The following is a 13,968-nucleotide window of genomic DNA, read 5'->3' on the forward strand; positions in this document are numbered from 1 at the left end:
CCCCCCCCCAGCCCCGCTCCGAGGTGGGGCCCCCCCCAGCCCCCCCAGCCCCGCTGCGCTCCCAGCCCAGTGATGCAAAGCAGGAGTTGCCATGGCAACAGGTTGGGGAGTTTCAGCTCCTCCTGCAGCAGCAAGGTCAGGAGGGAGGGAATGAGGGGGGGGGAGGGGCCCACAAATGGGGGGGGCAGCAGGACCTGAGCTGGGCTGGGGGCCCCGATTGCTGCTGCCCCCCACAACCCCCCCCCCCCCAGAATAAAGAGCAGACCCCCAAGCTCTGCTGTCCCTGCAGTGATATGGGGTCACCGTCCCCACGGTGCCATCAACAGTGTGTGCTCAATGGGGGGGCTGTGCACACTCCAGTGGGGGGGGCACACATCCAAGCAGCCCCCCAGGAAGGGCACAGAAAGCCTGCACGGTGCCACAGTGCTGGGAAGCCCTCATCCAACCTCTGAGCACTGAGGGACGCCGGCCCCCCCCAAGGCACTGCTCCCCATTGTGGGGGGGGGGGGGTCTCAGCCCTACAGGCCCCCCCCCCCATCCCGGTCCCCAGTGCCCAGGCTGCATCTGTGAGCAGTGCCATGGCAACGGGCCCTGACCTGCACCGCCAGCCTCATTAATTCCAGCATGGCAATCAGTGCTGTGCAGCGGGGCCGGGGGCGGTGGGGATGGGGGGGGGGGGGCACTGTGCTGCAGCCCCAAAAGCCCCCGCGCTGTGAGCCTGGGGAGGGGGGGTGGCAGTGATGGGTGCTGGGGGGGGTGCTGAGCAGCACAGAGCACTGGGAGGCACAGGGAAATGGGGGGAGGGGGGGGGGGAGCATCCTGCAGCAGCACAAGCCCTGCATCCCACAGCAGGACACACAGCACCCCCAGGTGCACAGACTCCGCAACCCCCACCCCCCAACCCAAGGCATCCAGCTTCATCCCCCCCACCCCGGTGTGCCCCACACCATGTGCAGGATTTGGGGTACCCCAGCCCCACAGCGCAGCTCTGCATCCCACAGCATCCCACACCCACTGCCATCCCTGTGGGTACCACAGCATCCTGCATCCCATGGCACCCCCAGCACCACAGACCCCCTCCCCCCGCATCCCATGCAGTCCTGGGGGTGTCCTGCCCCCCCACCAACACAGAGCAAAGGGGGGAGGGGGACGACAAACCCTGGGGGCCCATTGAGGTCACCGTGCCCAGCATTGGGCACAGAGCACGTCTGCTGGCAGCTCATGGGTTGGTGCGGGGGGGGAGGGGGGGGGGGAGGACACTCTCCAGCTGTCCCTATGCATCTCAGTGCCCCCAAATCCCCCCCCCCATATCCACACACATGTCCCCCCTGTCCTCATCCCCATCAACGCCAGCCGGAGCCGGGCACCCCGCAGGGCACAGGGTGGCACTGGGGGGATTCCGGGGGGGGGTCACAGCCCGGCCCCTGGGATTACCCCTCCTGGTGCTGTGCAAAATAGGTCAGCGCTGTGCAGGGAGGTGGGGGCTGGCACTGCACTTAACCCCCAGCGTGCCGCGTCGCCGCGTCCCCACGTCCTCAGGGCAGTGTTTGGGGGGGGGGGCACGGGGTCTGCCCCCCCATACTCACGTAGTCATGGAAGGCTTTGGCCTCACTCGAGTGCTCGCACGTCTCACGGCGGTCGGGGGCTGCACAGTAGAGGTCCCAGAAGACGCTGCAGGGGGGGACACGAAGCGTCAGGACCCCCCCCCGGTGTGCCCAGGTCCCCCCATAGAGCTGTCAGCCCCATCCCAGGGCTATGGGGGGGGGGGGGTGGGCTGAGCCCGACCGCAGTTGAGGCAGTAATGAGGAGTGGATGTGGGGCGGGGGGGGCATGGGGCTGTGTTCACAGCACCGCTGTGGGGTGGATGGGGTGGGGGGGTCCTGCCCCCCTCCCGCTGCAGTGTTTGCCTGGAGACGGTCGCTATGCACTGCAGCCCAAATTCCTGGGCCCTGACATCAGAAAGCACATCCCAGGATGGGATGAGATGGGATGGGGTGGGGTGGCCCCAATGCCACCCTCCTCCCCGGCAAGGTGACAGGGATGGGGGGCAGAATGGGGCACAGCGGTGTTGGGGTGCTGTGGGGTGGCAGGGGGTGATGGGGCTGAGCCCCCCTCATCAGCAGGTTACAGGAAGCAGCTGTGGGGCAGCTCCTGAGCACCCGAAGTTGGGGGGGGGGGAGGTGGACAGAGTATGCGGGGACCCCCCCCCCCCCCAGTGTGGGGCTTTGTGCCCTTTGGGGACGGCCAAATTGGATCCAGCTGTGGGGCTGAGCAGTGGGGCCGAGTTTGAGGGGGTGGGGAGGGGGGGGTGATAGGAAAAGCAGAGCAACGGTTGCAGGGGGCCCCGGGGGGACACCTCAGGGGACCCCCCCCCCCCCATCCCTACTCACCACCACCAGGAGTGCAGGAAGCCCGGCGGTTCTCCCAGCGTGATGTTCTTCTCCCATCGGATCTGCGGGGCACAGAGGGACGCGTGGAGCCGGTCAGAGCCGTGCGGCACCGGCAGGGGGGAGGAGGGGGACGCGCTGGGGGCCGCTGTGACACACGGTGCGACCCCCCCCCCCATAAAACACGGCTCTCACCTCGGACAGGAACGTCTGCGCGGATTTCTGGGCTCCCACGTGCAGGAGGTACTCATAGACGTACAGCGCCAACCTGCAGGGCGGGACGGGGCGGCGCGGTGACACCGGGACGGCGGCGGGGCGGTGCGGGGACACCGCGACGGGAACGGCGCTGCCGGCGGACGCGGCCACGTGCGCGGCTCGGCCCGGTGAGCGCTGCCAGCCCCGCAGCCGGCTGACACCGCACCGGGACCGGCCGCCCGCGGGTGACACGGCGCTGCGGGGCGGAACCGCGTTCGGAGCGTCGCCGCCCGCGTGACACCGCGACCCCGAGGGGGGACGACGCGGGGACACCCGCGGGAACCGCGCGGGGACGCCGGAGGGACGCCGCGCTCAGCGGCTCCGGGGATCCGTCGGGGGTCGCGCAGCCCCGCGGCGGAGCGGTGCGGAGCGGAGCCGAGCGCGGTTCTCCCATCCCCGCCGCGCCGCCGGCGGCCCCGATTCCCGCGGCGGAAACCGCCGCGAAAACTTCCGCGCGTCGCTCCGTCCGTCCGTCCGTCCGTTCCTCCCTCTCCCCCCCCCGCCCCGGGCACTCACTTCTCGCGGGCCTGCCCGTCGGACGGCACGCCGCAGCCCTTGCCCTTGCCGTACATCCTGCACGGCCCCGCTGTCACCGGCGGCGCCCCGCCGCCATCCCGGCCCCGCGCTGCGCCTCGGCCCGGCCCGGCCCGGGGGACCTTGAAACCGCCGCGCGGGGCCGGGGGTCCCCGCAACGCCGCCGCCGCCGCTCCCTCCCCCCGCGCGCGCGGCTGTTCCAGCAACGCCGCCCCCCCCACCCCTCCGTCCCGGCGCTGCTCCTCCTCCGCCCGCGCGGCCGCTCTTAAAAGGGCGATGGCGGAAGGTTAAGGGAGGGGGGGTCCACAAGGGGTGGTGGGCGTGAAGTGACGCGGAGACGCGGATGGAGGGGGGGGAAGCGATCGGTCGCGTACGCGCGTGGGTGAAGAAACAGATACGAAGGGGGGGCGGGGGGGAGGTGGGCACGAAGGGGTGCAGAAAGACACGGACACGAGGGGGAGGACACAGAGCGACAGGAAAGGGTGGACGCGCGTGGTGACGGACACGAGGCAGGGAAGACACGCGGGGGGGCACGGCCACGAAGGGACGGACGCTGAGAGACGGATGGAGAAGGGCGGGCAGGGAGGGAAGGGCGGGGGGAGAGCAGGGAAGGACGCGGCGCGGCACGGCGGGGAGCTCGGAACAGCCGCGAGCGCGACACGCGTGTTTGCGGTGGGCACGCGGGGGGGCCGCGTGTGCACGACGCCGTGCGTTCGGGCGGCTGCGTGCGCGGCGCTTCCCCCGTCGGCCTGCAGGTGTCAGCCGTGCCCGAGCGCTGAGCCGCGACCTCCGCGGACGCGCGTGGCGGTGGGGCTTTGCGGGGCTGCCCGCAGCCCGGCGGCGCTGCCGTGAGCGCCGTTCTGTCCTCTCTGCCACCGCGGCTCTGATCCCAGCTCTGATCCCAACCCGGGACCGCGGGGGATTCCCGGTGCGACCTGAGCTGAGGACCCCGTTGCAGCCCCCGTTTCGGACCCCGTGGGCTCGGTGTCACGGTGTCGCACGGCCCGGCCCACGCTGCGACATCTCACCCAGACTAAAGGTCCTCGTCCCCCCGCGCTCCACCGTGGAGGCACGTGAGGCCGTGCAGTGGTGGTGGGCGCTCACCTGGGACCCCCGCCCCAACCCCTTGCGCTGGCACCACCCGGCACCGCACCCACCCCATTCACTGTGCCCCCCATTCACTGTGCCCCCCATTCACTGTGCCCCCCATGCCCACCCCACACGCCCTCCTGCCCCCCCCCCATACAGTCCAGAACCCCGGCACAGGGGCATTGCGGTGCCCGCGCACCCCAGATGGAAGGAACGTTTGCGAGTGGATGAGCAGCAGCAGTGACCCCCCCAGGCCCGGTTACGCCCCACGCAGTGACACGGACCCACAGGGACCGCCCGTTCCTCTTTCTGAGCACAGCAGCCGGCTGCAGGCGAGTCGGGGTGCTGGGTTGGGTGGGGGGCAAACGCAGCCACGGGGACCCCGGCCACGAAGGAAGGGGCTGTGGGCTCTGTTCCTCTGACCCCCTCTTCCCTCCCAGGCGGAGCCATGGGGCGCCCCATAGCCATGCTGCTGCTCCTGCTGCTGCTTCCCCACGGCATCGGGGCAACCACCTCGCAGCCCTCGCTGCCGCCGTGCCGCTGCGATGCGGTGGGCAAAGCGCCGGGCTCGTGCTCCGGTGCCGATTGCCTCTGTGCTGCGCCCCACGGCCCCGTCAACGCCTCCGATTTCCACGCACGGGAATGTCGGGACGCCGTGGGGATGGTGGATGCGGCCGCGGGCGGCGGCGTGGCGGCGGTGGCGGTGGGGGTGGCGGTGGGGCTGGGGGCGGTAGGGGTGGCGCTGGGGGTGGTGGTGTGGCGGTGCCGGAGGACGGCGGGCGCTGCGGGGTGGGGGAAGCGGGAGCCCCCTGCAGCCCATGGGCAGCCCCGCTATGTCAGCCGTGAGGCAGAGAGCAGCTCTGCTGCCGTGGGGGTGCGCCTGGCTCCCGACTACGAGAACGTCTTCGTCGGCTCCTACGCGGCCCCCGGCGCAGCCCCGGTGCAGGATGGAGAGCATGGATGGCAGCAGGAGGGGTACAGGTGAGTCTGCGGAGAGGGAGGGCTGTGGGGGTATGTGGGACCCTCCTGATGGGCTGCATTGGGCCGTCCTGTCCCACTTCATCCCACCTCATCCCATCCCATCCCACCTCATCCCATCCCATCCCATCCCATCCCACCCCACCCCATCCCATCCCACCCCACCCCATCCCATCCCATCCCATCCCATCCCATCCCATCCCATCCCACCCCACCCCATCCCATCCCATCCCATCCCATCCCATCCCACCCCACCCCACCCCATCCCATCCCATCCCATCCCATCCCATCCCATCCCATCCCACCCCACCCCATCCCATCCCATCCCATCCCACCCCATCCCATCCCATCCCATCCCATCCCATCCATCCCATCCCATTCCATTCCATCCCATCCCACATCAGCCATTCATCCCACTCTACTCCAGCTCATCCTCATCTCCATCCCATCCACAGTCCATCCCCATCCCATCTCATCTCAACCCATCCATCCCGTCATACTCCATCTCAACCCAATCTATTGCATCCTCATCCCATCCCACTCAATCCCATCCCCATCCCATTTCAACCCAACCCACCCCATCCCCACTGCCATCCCCATCCCATCCCACCAAACCCAAGGATCAGACACCCGTGGGGCCCTTTCCTCCCCATTGATCCACCCGGGGGTCCGTTCCCATCCCCACGGGGCGCTGCCCCACTGACCCCCTCCCCACAGCCCCCAGGCGCCGCCGGACGATCTCTATTTCCTGGAGAGCGGCGCAGGGGAGCAGCCCATCTACGCCAACACCGGGACCCCCGGAGAGGACATCTATGTCAGCCCCGACCCGTGAGGGCAGCGCCCCGGCGGATTCTGCAGCGCTGGGACGGCGGAGGGGATTTTCCTCTTTTTTTTTTTCTGTTGTTTTTTTTTTTTTTGCGACGAGAGCAAAACGGCTGCGCCGCCGTTTCCTGCGCGGGGCGGAGGGAGGAAGCGGCCGCTTCTCCTTGGGGTTTGCACTGCGAAATGGGGACGGGGCGGTGGGACGCGGCGGTCCCTGCACGTCGCTCCGGAGCTCCGCGTGACGCCGGGATCGACGGCCCCAAATGCTGCCCTCTGTGAAATCCGACGGTCTGGGACAAAAAATGCCGTTTTTGGACGCTGCTGGCAGTGTGTGGCTGCGAGGTGGGTGGTGACATGGGGGCACCCCGTGTCCCAGCCTCGCACGGGTCCTTGTGATTCTCCACGGTGACATTAAATGTTGGGCTGTCCTCAGTGACCCGTAGGACTCACGGTCTGCTGGAACCCCCCAGGGGCTGTGTGGGGTGCTGGGGGTCCCGTTCCCAGAGCAGAGGTGCCAACAATACGGGTCCCACACTGGCAGGTTCCTATTTCCCAGTCCCCTAAGGCCACGTCCCCATCATGGTGACCCCACGTCCCACATCCATTGAGCTGTGGTCCCCAGAGCCCATAACCCCAGGCTGGAACTCCTCCTGTCCCCCATCCCCATGTCCCCATGTTCCATATCTCAATGTCCCCGTGTTCCCACATGTCCCTCTTCCCCATGGGTGCCATCTCCAAGTCCCCATGTCTCAGTATCTCCATGTCCCACATCCCCATGTCCCTGTGTCTCTGTACCTCACGTCCCCATCCCCATCCCATGTCCCCCATCCCATATTCTCATATGTCACAGCCTCATGCCTCATGTCCCCATCCCCCTGTCCCCCATGTCCCATATCCCTATGTCTCATGTCCCCGTGTTCCCATCCTATGTCTCACGCCCCCCTGTCCCCATGCCCCCCGTCCCCATATCTCATGTCCTCATGTCCCCGTCCCCCTGCCCCCATTCCCCTGGCTGTGGGTACCAGTAAATGGGTGCCACATCCCCGATGTGGTCAGGGCTTCCCAGCGCCCGCCCCAAGGCCACAACGGGGGCAAAGTGCTGCTGGAGCACAGCCCACACATGACTCAGCCATGGGTGACGGATTGGGGGCTGGGGGGGACATGGCCGCGTGGGGCCGAGCTGCTGGCGCCGCCGTGTTCCCATCACTTTATTCATTTACATCGCGATTGGATTCATAGAAATATATAAATATACAAAAAAAAAAAAAAAAAAAGAATCCCAACAAAGGCATACAGTGCAATAAATAACGAGCAATAAATAAAGGACTGTATAAAAAAGGCTCGTGTGGAGAGGAGCCGGGGGGGGGGGGGGGGCTTCTCCTGCTGAACCAATGCTTTAAATAAGGGCAGAGGGGAATAAGTTATGGCGTGGAGTGATGGCAGTGGGGTCTGCGGCCCTGGGGTCGGTGCCACCAGGATGGGGTGGGGGCCCTGCAGCAGGAGGTCAGACATCAGCATCGGGAGGCGAGGGGTCCCTGCAGGTGGAGGTGGTGGGTCCATATAGACAGAGATGATGAGTTCCTACATCCAGAGGGGATGGAGCCCTGCAACAGAGCTGCCAGTCCCTGTTTGCAACGATGGATTCCTTTAGACGAAGGTGAGGGATTCCTGTGTCTGGAGGCGACGGATCCCCAGACCCAGAGCTGATGGATTCCTATATCCAGACGTAACGGAACCCTTTGGTGGGGGTGATGGAACCCAACGTCCACATCTGGCAGATCCCTACACCCAACAGCGCTGCTCCCTGCACCCAGGGGTGACAGGTCCCCATAGATGGAGGTGACGGATCCCTGCACCCAGGGGTGACAGACAGGTCCCCACAGACGGAGGTGGGGACCCCTCCACCCAGAGCGGTGCCCTCAGGCGCAGTGACAGCGAGTGACCAACATATCCTCGAAGACAGAGCTGACCAACCTGCCCTCTCCATCGTAGTGCATCAGCACCATGGGGTCGTAGGCAGCCGGCACACAGCAGGGCGCCGGGGCAGCGCGGCTCAGGGCGTGCACGCGGGCCTGGATCTGCGCATGCATGCTGGCGGCGCGGTAGTTGTGCGGGCAGGAGCCCTGGCAGAAGCGCATGTCGTAGCTGCGCGGCGCCAGCACCCAGTCGTCCCACCCGATCTCCTGGAAGGACACCTTCAGCACCCGCCGGCAGCATTTCCCCTCGCTCTTCCCGCACTCCTCCTCCAGCCCCCGCCGTCTCCTGGCTCCCCGCCCCTCCCCGTCCCACGTTTCCACTTCCAGAACCGCGTTCCCGGTTCCGGTGCCGTCCCACGGAGCCGACGCGTCGGAGCTGAAGGTCAACTCCAAGCGCAGCGCGGCGCTGCGCCCGGCGGCCCAGTGCCGGATGAGTGATGTCAGGTCCAGGTGGAGGGAGCGGGGGTCCAAATCCCGGCCTTGCAGCAGACGCGGGGCCCCGCCGGACCCCCCGGGAGTGTAAATGCTGACCCGGAGCGGTGCTGAGTGCGGGGGGAGCGGCAGCCGTGCCCGCAGCACCTGCAGCCTCTGGCGGAGAGCTCCGGTGCGCGGCACCAGCAGGAGGTAACGGTACGGCCCGGGGGGGTCCCGGCGTCCGCCGGGGTCCCGGTGACCTTCGGGGTCTCGCTGCCCGTGGGAGTGCTGGTCGCCGTCGGGATCCGGCTCTCCGTGGGGGTCCCGGTGTCCTCTGGGTGGTTCCTGCCCCCCTTGGGGGTCCCGCTCTCCCCGGGGGGGGTCCGGCAGGCGCCGCACTGTGGGATGAGAGGACGGCCGGTGTCACAGAGACCCCACAGCGCGCCATGGGATTCCTCCCTGCCCACCCCCCGCCTCCCGCGGGATGAAGGCACCGGGGCTCCAACCCCGTCCGGCGCAGTGGTGCCCCCCAACCCCCAGTCCGGACGGTTCCCCGCATCCCCCCCGCTGTGCCGTTATCAGGGATCGGTGCTTTTAAATGGAAAATTGCAACTCCTCCTCCTCTGAAGGCAACGTTGGGAGCGGCGGGAGGAGGAGAGGAGAGGAGGAGGAGGAAGAGGAGAGGAGGAAGGTGACAGCGGTGGATTCATGTCCGGTCATGTCCCAGCACGTGTCGGGGCAGGGTGTGGGTTGGGGCACGGTTTGGAGATGCAGTGGGATGTGGCTTGGGGACATGGTGGGACACGTTTCGGGGACATCGTTTGGGGATCCGGCGGGATGCGGGTTGGGGTGTGGTGGGACACGGCTGGGGGACGCGGCGGGATGAAGTTTGGGGACGCGGTTTGAAGACACACAGGATGCGGCTGGGGGCGCAGCTGGGGGCCGCGGTCCGGGGACACGACGGGAGCGCAGCGTCCACTTACGGATGGCGGTCAGGCGGTGCCAACGCGTCGCGGCCGCCGCTCCGTCGCGCTCCTCCCGTTCCCGGCTGCGGTTCCCTCGCAGTTCGGCCACGCGCCGCTCGTACAGCCGCCGCGCTCGGCTGATGCTCTCCGGGTCCGGAGCGTGCGGCACGGGGGGGGGCCCGGCCATGCCCAAGCGCCGCAGGATGCCGTGTTTGATGGCTTCCAGCTGCTGCCCGTCCTCGTCCCACGCGCGGGGCCGAGGCTGCGCGCTGCCCGCCAGCAGCAGGAGCTGCAGGCAGGTGACGGTGACGGCCCCCACGTCCCGCAGCATCGCGCAGACGGCGGAGGAGGAGGGGGGAGCGGGCGGGGAGTTGCAAAACCTCTTGCGCAAAGGCCCCGCGTGCGGCTCTTATCGATGCCGCGAGGAGAATGAATGGAGCGGAGCAGCCCCGGGTTTATATAAGCGGGACTTTGCCCGCCCTCCTCCCCCCCAATCCCAACCCCCCCCCCCCCCCCCCCCCCGCCCCGGTCCCACGGATGAAACTGCTCGGCTCTGCGCGGCGATGGAACGAGGAACGGCCGCCGTTTCGGGCGGACGCTTCGCGGCGCCTCCGGGGGGGAGATGCTGAGCGGACCGAGGGGCGGCGGCGGGCGGAGGTCTCGTGGGCGGCACGTGGAGCTGAGCGGGGATGGGGATGTGCGTGCCAGCAGCGCGCCTCGCCTGCCTGCCCTCCCCGTCCCCTCCTCGTCCCCCCCGTCCGCAGCGAGAAGCGCGACGGATGCCAACACGAGCGGGCGGAGCGGATCGGAGCCGCGATTAAAGAGCGGCACTCCCCAAACGGAGCTCCGGCTGATGACACCGCAGCCCGGCTTTGCCGCACGTCGCTGCCCCGGTCCGGTTCTCACTGAAGTAACCGCGCTCGGGGTTTGCATCATTCCTAGGACGGTGCCGGGCGCGGATGGCTCCGATCCAGAGGCGCTGATGCGGAGCCGCGTGGCAACGGGAAGAGCTCGTGGAGGAGAACCGACGGGGGGTCCCACAGCTGGGTTCCATCGGAGCTTCTTCCACCAGTGAGAGGACGGCCCAAACCCGGAGAGGTCAATGAGGGCAGAGCCGGCAGTCGCCCCCAGCCCGGAGGAGAAGGGGGGCTCCAGGCAACGGGGCCACTGGGACTGACCGCCCCACTGCCCCACACCGCGGGCAGAAGGGATGTGAGCCCTGCGTGGGGATGGCGCGTGGTGGCCTCTGGTTGGGGCACACGAGGTGACACAGCTGCATTCCGCGCTGCTGAGCTCACAGCTCAGCTGCTCCGTGGCGTTGCCACCAGCCCATGATTTATGCTTGTCTCGGCAGCCGGGCGCAAGCATTATTTCTGCCTTTTTCACCCAGATTCTTGACGTTTCCTGAGGCAAAGAAAGGAGAACAAGATTTTCACCCGTGGCCACGTGAAAACATTGCCTCATCAGCACGAGCGGCTGCATGCGGGGGGTTGGCACAGCGTGACTGCTGTGCTGCTCCTGGGGGGTGGGGGGATGGAGGGAGGGGTGGGTTGATGGATGGATGGATGGACAGATGGATAAATGGATGGATGGATGGATGGATGGATGGATGGATGGATGGATGGATGGATGGATGGGTGGGTGGACAGATGGATGGATGGATGGATGGATGGATGGATGGATGGATGGATGGATGGATGGATGGATAAATGGATGGATGGGTGGATGGATGGGTGGATGGATGGATGGATGGACGGATGGGTGGACAGATGGATGGATGGATGGATGGATGGATGGATGGATGGATGGATGGATGGATGGATGGATGGACTGATGGATAAATGGATGGATGGATGGATGGATGGATAGATAAATGGATGGATGGATGGATGGATGGATAGATAAATGGATGGATAAATGGATGGATGGATGGATGGGTGGATGGGTGGACAGATGGATGGATGGATGGACAGGTGGATGAATGGAACCCCTCAGTTGCCTTTGTGCTGCCTTTCCCTGCCTTCAGCTTCTGCCTGCCACACTTTTGGTTCCTCTGGGCCATTTCCTGAGGCAGCACTGCTGCCAGAGCCAACTTTCCTCGAGTGCTGCATCCCACGCACAGCTCAGCGTGCCACCACTGGGCTCTGCACGGCCACATCCCCATCCCCGCAGCAGGGACGGGCATGCAGCAGCTTTGCGGGGTGAGCAGCAGCCGTATGGAGCTGCCGAGAGCACGGGGCTGCCACGGGGCAGCTCAGCTGCCAGCAGGATGGCAATCTGCAATGCAGGATCTGAGTTGTGCAGGTGGCTGGGAAAGCTCCCGTCCCGTCAGCCATCGCGGCACCCATCCATGGAGCGCGACGCGGTGAGTTCTGGCCCTCACAGCTCTGCTCTGGCAATGCGTTTTTGGGGCGGTGGGCGCTCCGTGTGCTGCCATCCCCCCCACGTGTGGTGCACGGAGGGTCGCGTGGAGCATCGGAGCTTTTGCAAAGCCGGATGTTTTCCTCCCAGAGGCGCCAGCGGTGAAGCCGGGAATTTTACAGCCAGGCAGCAGCGATAAAATTTGTGCTTTCAGAGCAGCGTTTGCGGATGCTGAATGATCTGTTGGGAAATTCTCCGGCGTGTCCTCGCCAGCCTGCACGATCAGAGCACGATCAGAGCATCCCCCCGCCTCCATCAGCACTGCGCTGCCGGAGGTCGCACGGAGGAATTTCCTGCCTTTATCATGGGCGAAGCGCAGCCCGGAGCCCAGGGCACTGCGGAGCACGGGAAGGTGTCACTCGGCTCCCCCTGCACATCTCTGGCAGGATGAGGTCCAGCACCGTGCTGCCATGGGAACCCATCGCATCCACCTGCAGCTCTGCGCAGCGCAGCGACCCGACAGCAGGAGGAAGGGGAGGGGAACGGCGCAGCACCACTTCCCCAGCGCTGCCTGCGGCGCCCCGAGGAGGCTCCCACTTCTCCATGCTCTGCCAGCACAGCGCGGTGCCCAGAACTGCAGTGACAGTGGGCATTCAAGGTCCGGGCGGCATCACCGCACGCAGCTTTGCTCTCTCAGAGGAATGGATTTGGGCACGGAGGGCTCAGAAACGACGGCTGCAGCCCAGGGTGCAGCGTCCCGAGTCCTGCCTGTGCCGTCATGGTGAATGTGCACAACAGAACCCTCCTGACCTTTGGCTATCTGTAAATAGATGGGCCGGATCAGGTGAGCGCAGGCAGCCTCGGTGCTGCTGCAGCAGGAGTGGGACTGACTGCTCTTCCTTTGTTCTGCTTACGGCATTCGCCAAAAATGAGACTTCTGCTCCACTTGGAAGCGACGCTGCGACCTGACGGCACGCACGGCTCAGCCCACCCCCGGACCCCTTCGCCTGTGCAAGGCAGGAAATTGCTCAAACCCTACGGCCAAAAATGGAAATCTCATCCTGGATGGTGCCGTTCACCGCCCAGCAGCGGGGCTCTGGGCAGCAGGACGCCCCCGTCCCCACAGATGGGGCAGCGCGGAGCTCCTCAAAGCCATTCCTGTGCGAGAGCCCCAGTGCACAGCGCTGCCATGGGAAAGCTGGGGGGTTCTCGTGGTGTCTGGGCACTGCTGGGCAGTGTGAGCAGGGGCCAGTAAGAGCTCCTGTCAGTGGGGTGGGGAGCAGCCAAAAGGAGAAGAGAACAGAGGGAAGCCCCCACCCCAAGCTCCCCCCTGGGTGGGCTCTGGGCAATGAGAAGTGCTTTGAGATTTGGAGCAGCTGGCGAGCGGCCCCAAAACCACTGCGGGGTGGAGGGATGGACCCTGCTGACACCCCTGGGGGTGTTGGGCCCCCGGGGGTCCCCAACGCTGTCGGTTCATGGCTGAGCTGAGGAGAGGCGCCAGCTGGCCAACATCCCAACGTCCCACCTCAGCCAGGAGGATGGAGGAGGAGGAACAGAGCGGCTCCTGGAGGGGCGATGCTGGGGGAAGGGTCTGCCCAGAGCTGCTCTGCAATGAGACCCTCCAGCATCGCCCCAAGCCACGGCCAAGGAACGCATGCAGGGTGCGTGGGGCCCAAGAGCAGCAGCTCCCATGCAGGGAGCTCAGATTGCAACACACCGCATGACATCAGCGGCACCTCGTGAGCCAGCTTCAGCCCAGCGTTGCATCAGCACGGCAGGCACGTGAGCACCTGGCCCTGCATCCCCAGGCTGAGCTGTGCGACACGGAGCAGGCAGACTCCCCAAGGCCAGCAGGATTCCCTCCCCGATCCCCTCCTGCCACAAAGCTCGGAGCAGAGGCAGCGTTGGCCGTCGGTGCCCCCCGTTGGGCAGTGCATTTTTGGGGCACCGCTGCAGCCCCCCAGCAGCATCCATCTCAGCACTTCACCGCCGGAGTCAGGAGCAGAATGGATCCATGCTGGGCTCACAGACGAAGCACAGGGCAGCGTTTGCTCCCCCGAATCACAGGCTCACAAGAATGAGCAGCGCAGGTGGATGCCGTGCCTTCCCCTCCATGATGGGATTTTCTGCGGTGCCACAGCACGGCACACTGCAGCTCCACGGTTCACATCCTTCCTTCCTGCCCTG

The 13,968-nt window shown here is 66.5% G+C and overlaps 2 protein-coding genes across 2 annotated transcripts; both read right to left on the minus strand.

Moving 5' to 3' along the window:
* Positions 1–1,343: 1,343 nt before the first annotated feature.
* Positions 1,344–3,214, minus strand: SSBP4 (single stranded DNA binding protein 4; the record flags this gene model as incomplete). The annotated part of the gene is made up of 5 exons (XM_079546796.1): positions 1,344–1,388; positions 1,587–1,671; positions 2,391–2,452; positions 2,583–2,655; positions 3,159–3,214. 5 exons carry the CDS (start codon positions 3,212–3,214, stop codon positions 1,344–1,346), a joined length of 321 nt encoding a protein of 106 aa, XP_079402922.1.
* Positions 3,215–7,984: 4,770 nt separating this feature from the next.
* On the minus strand, positions 7,985–9,751 carry GDF15 (growth differentiation factor 15; the record flags this gene model as incomplete). The annotated part of the gene is made up of 2 exons (XM_079546797.1): positions 7,985–8,853; positions 9,439–9,751. 2 exons carry the CDS (start codon positions 9,749–9,751, stop codon positions 7,985–7,987), a joined length of 1,182 nt encoding a protein of 393 aa, XP_079402923.1.
* Between the last annotated feature and the right edge of the window lie 4,217 nt (positions 9,752–13,968).

The sequence above is a fragment of the Tetrao urogallus genome (assembly GCF_951394365.1).
Source record: "Tetrao urogallus genome assembly, chromosome: 25".
Lineage (NCBI taxonomy): Eukaryota > Metazoa > Chordata > Aves > Galliformes > Phasianidae > Tetrao > Tetrao urogallus.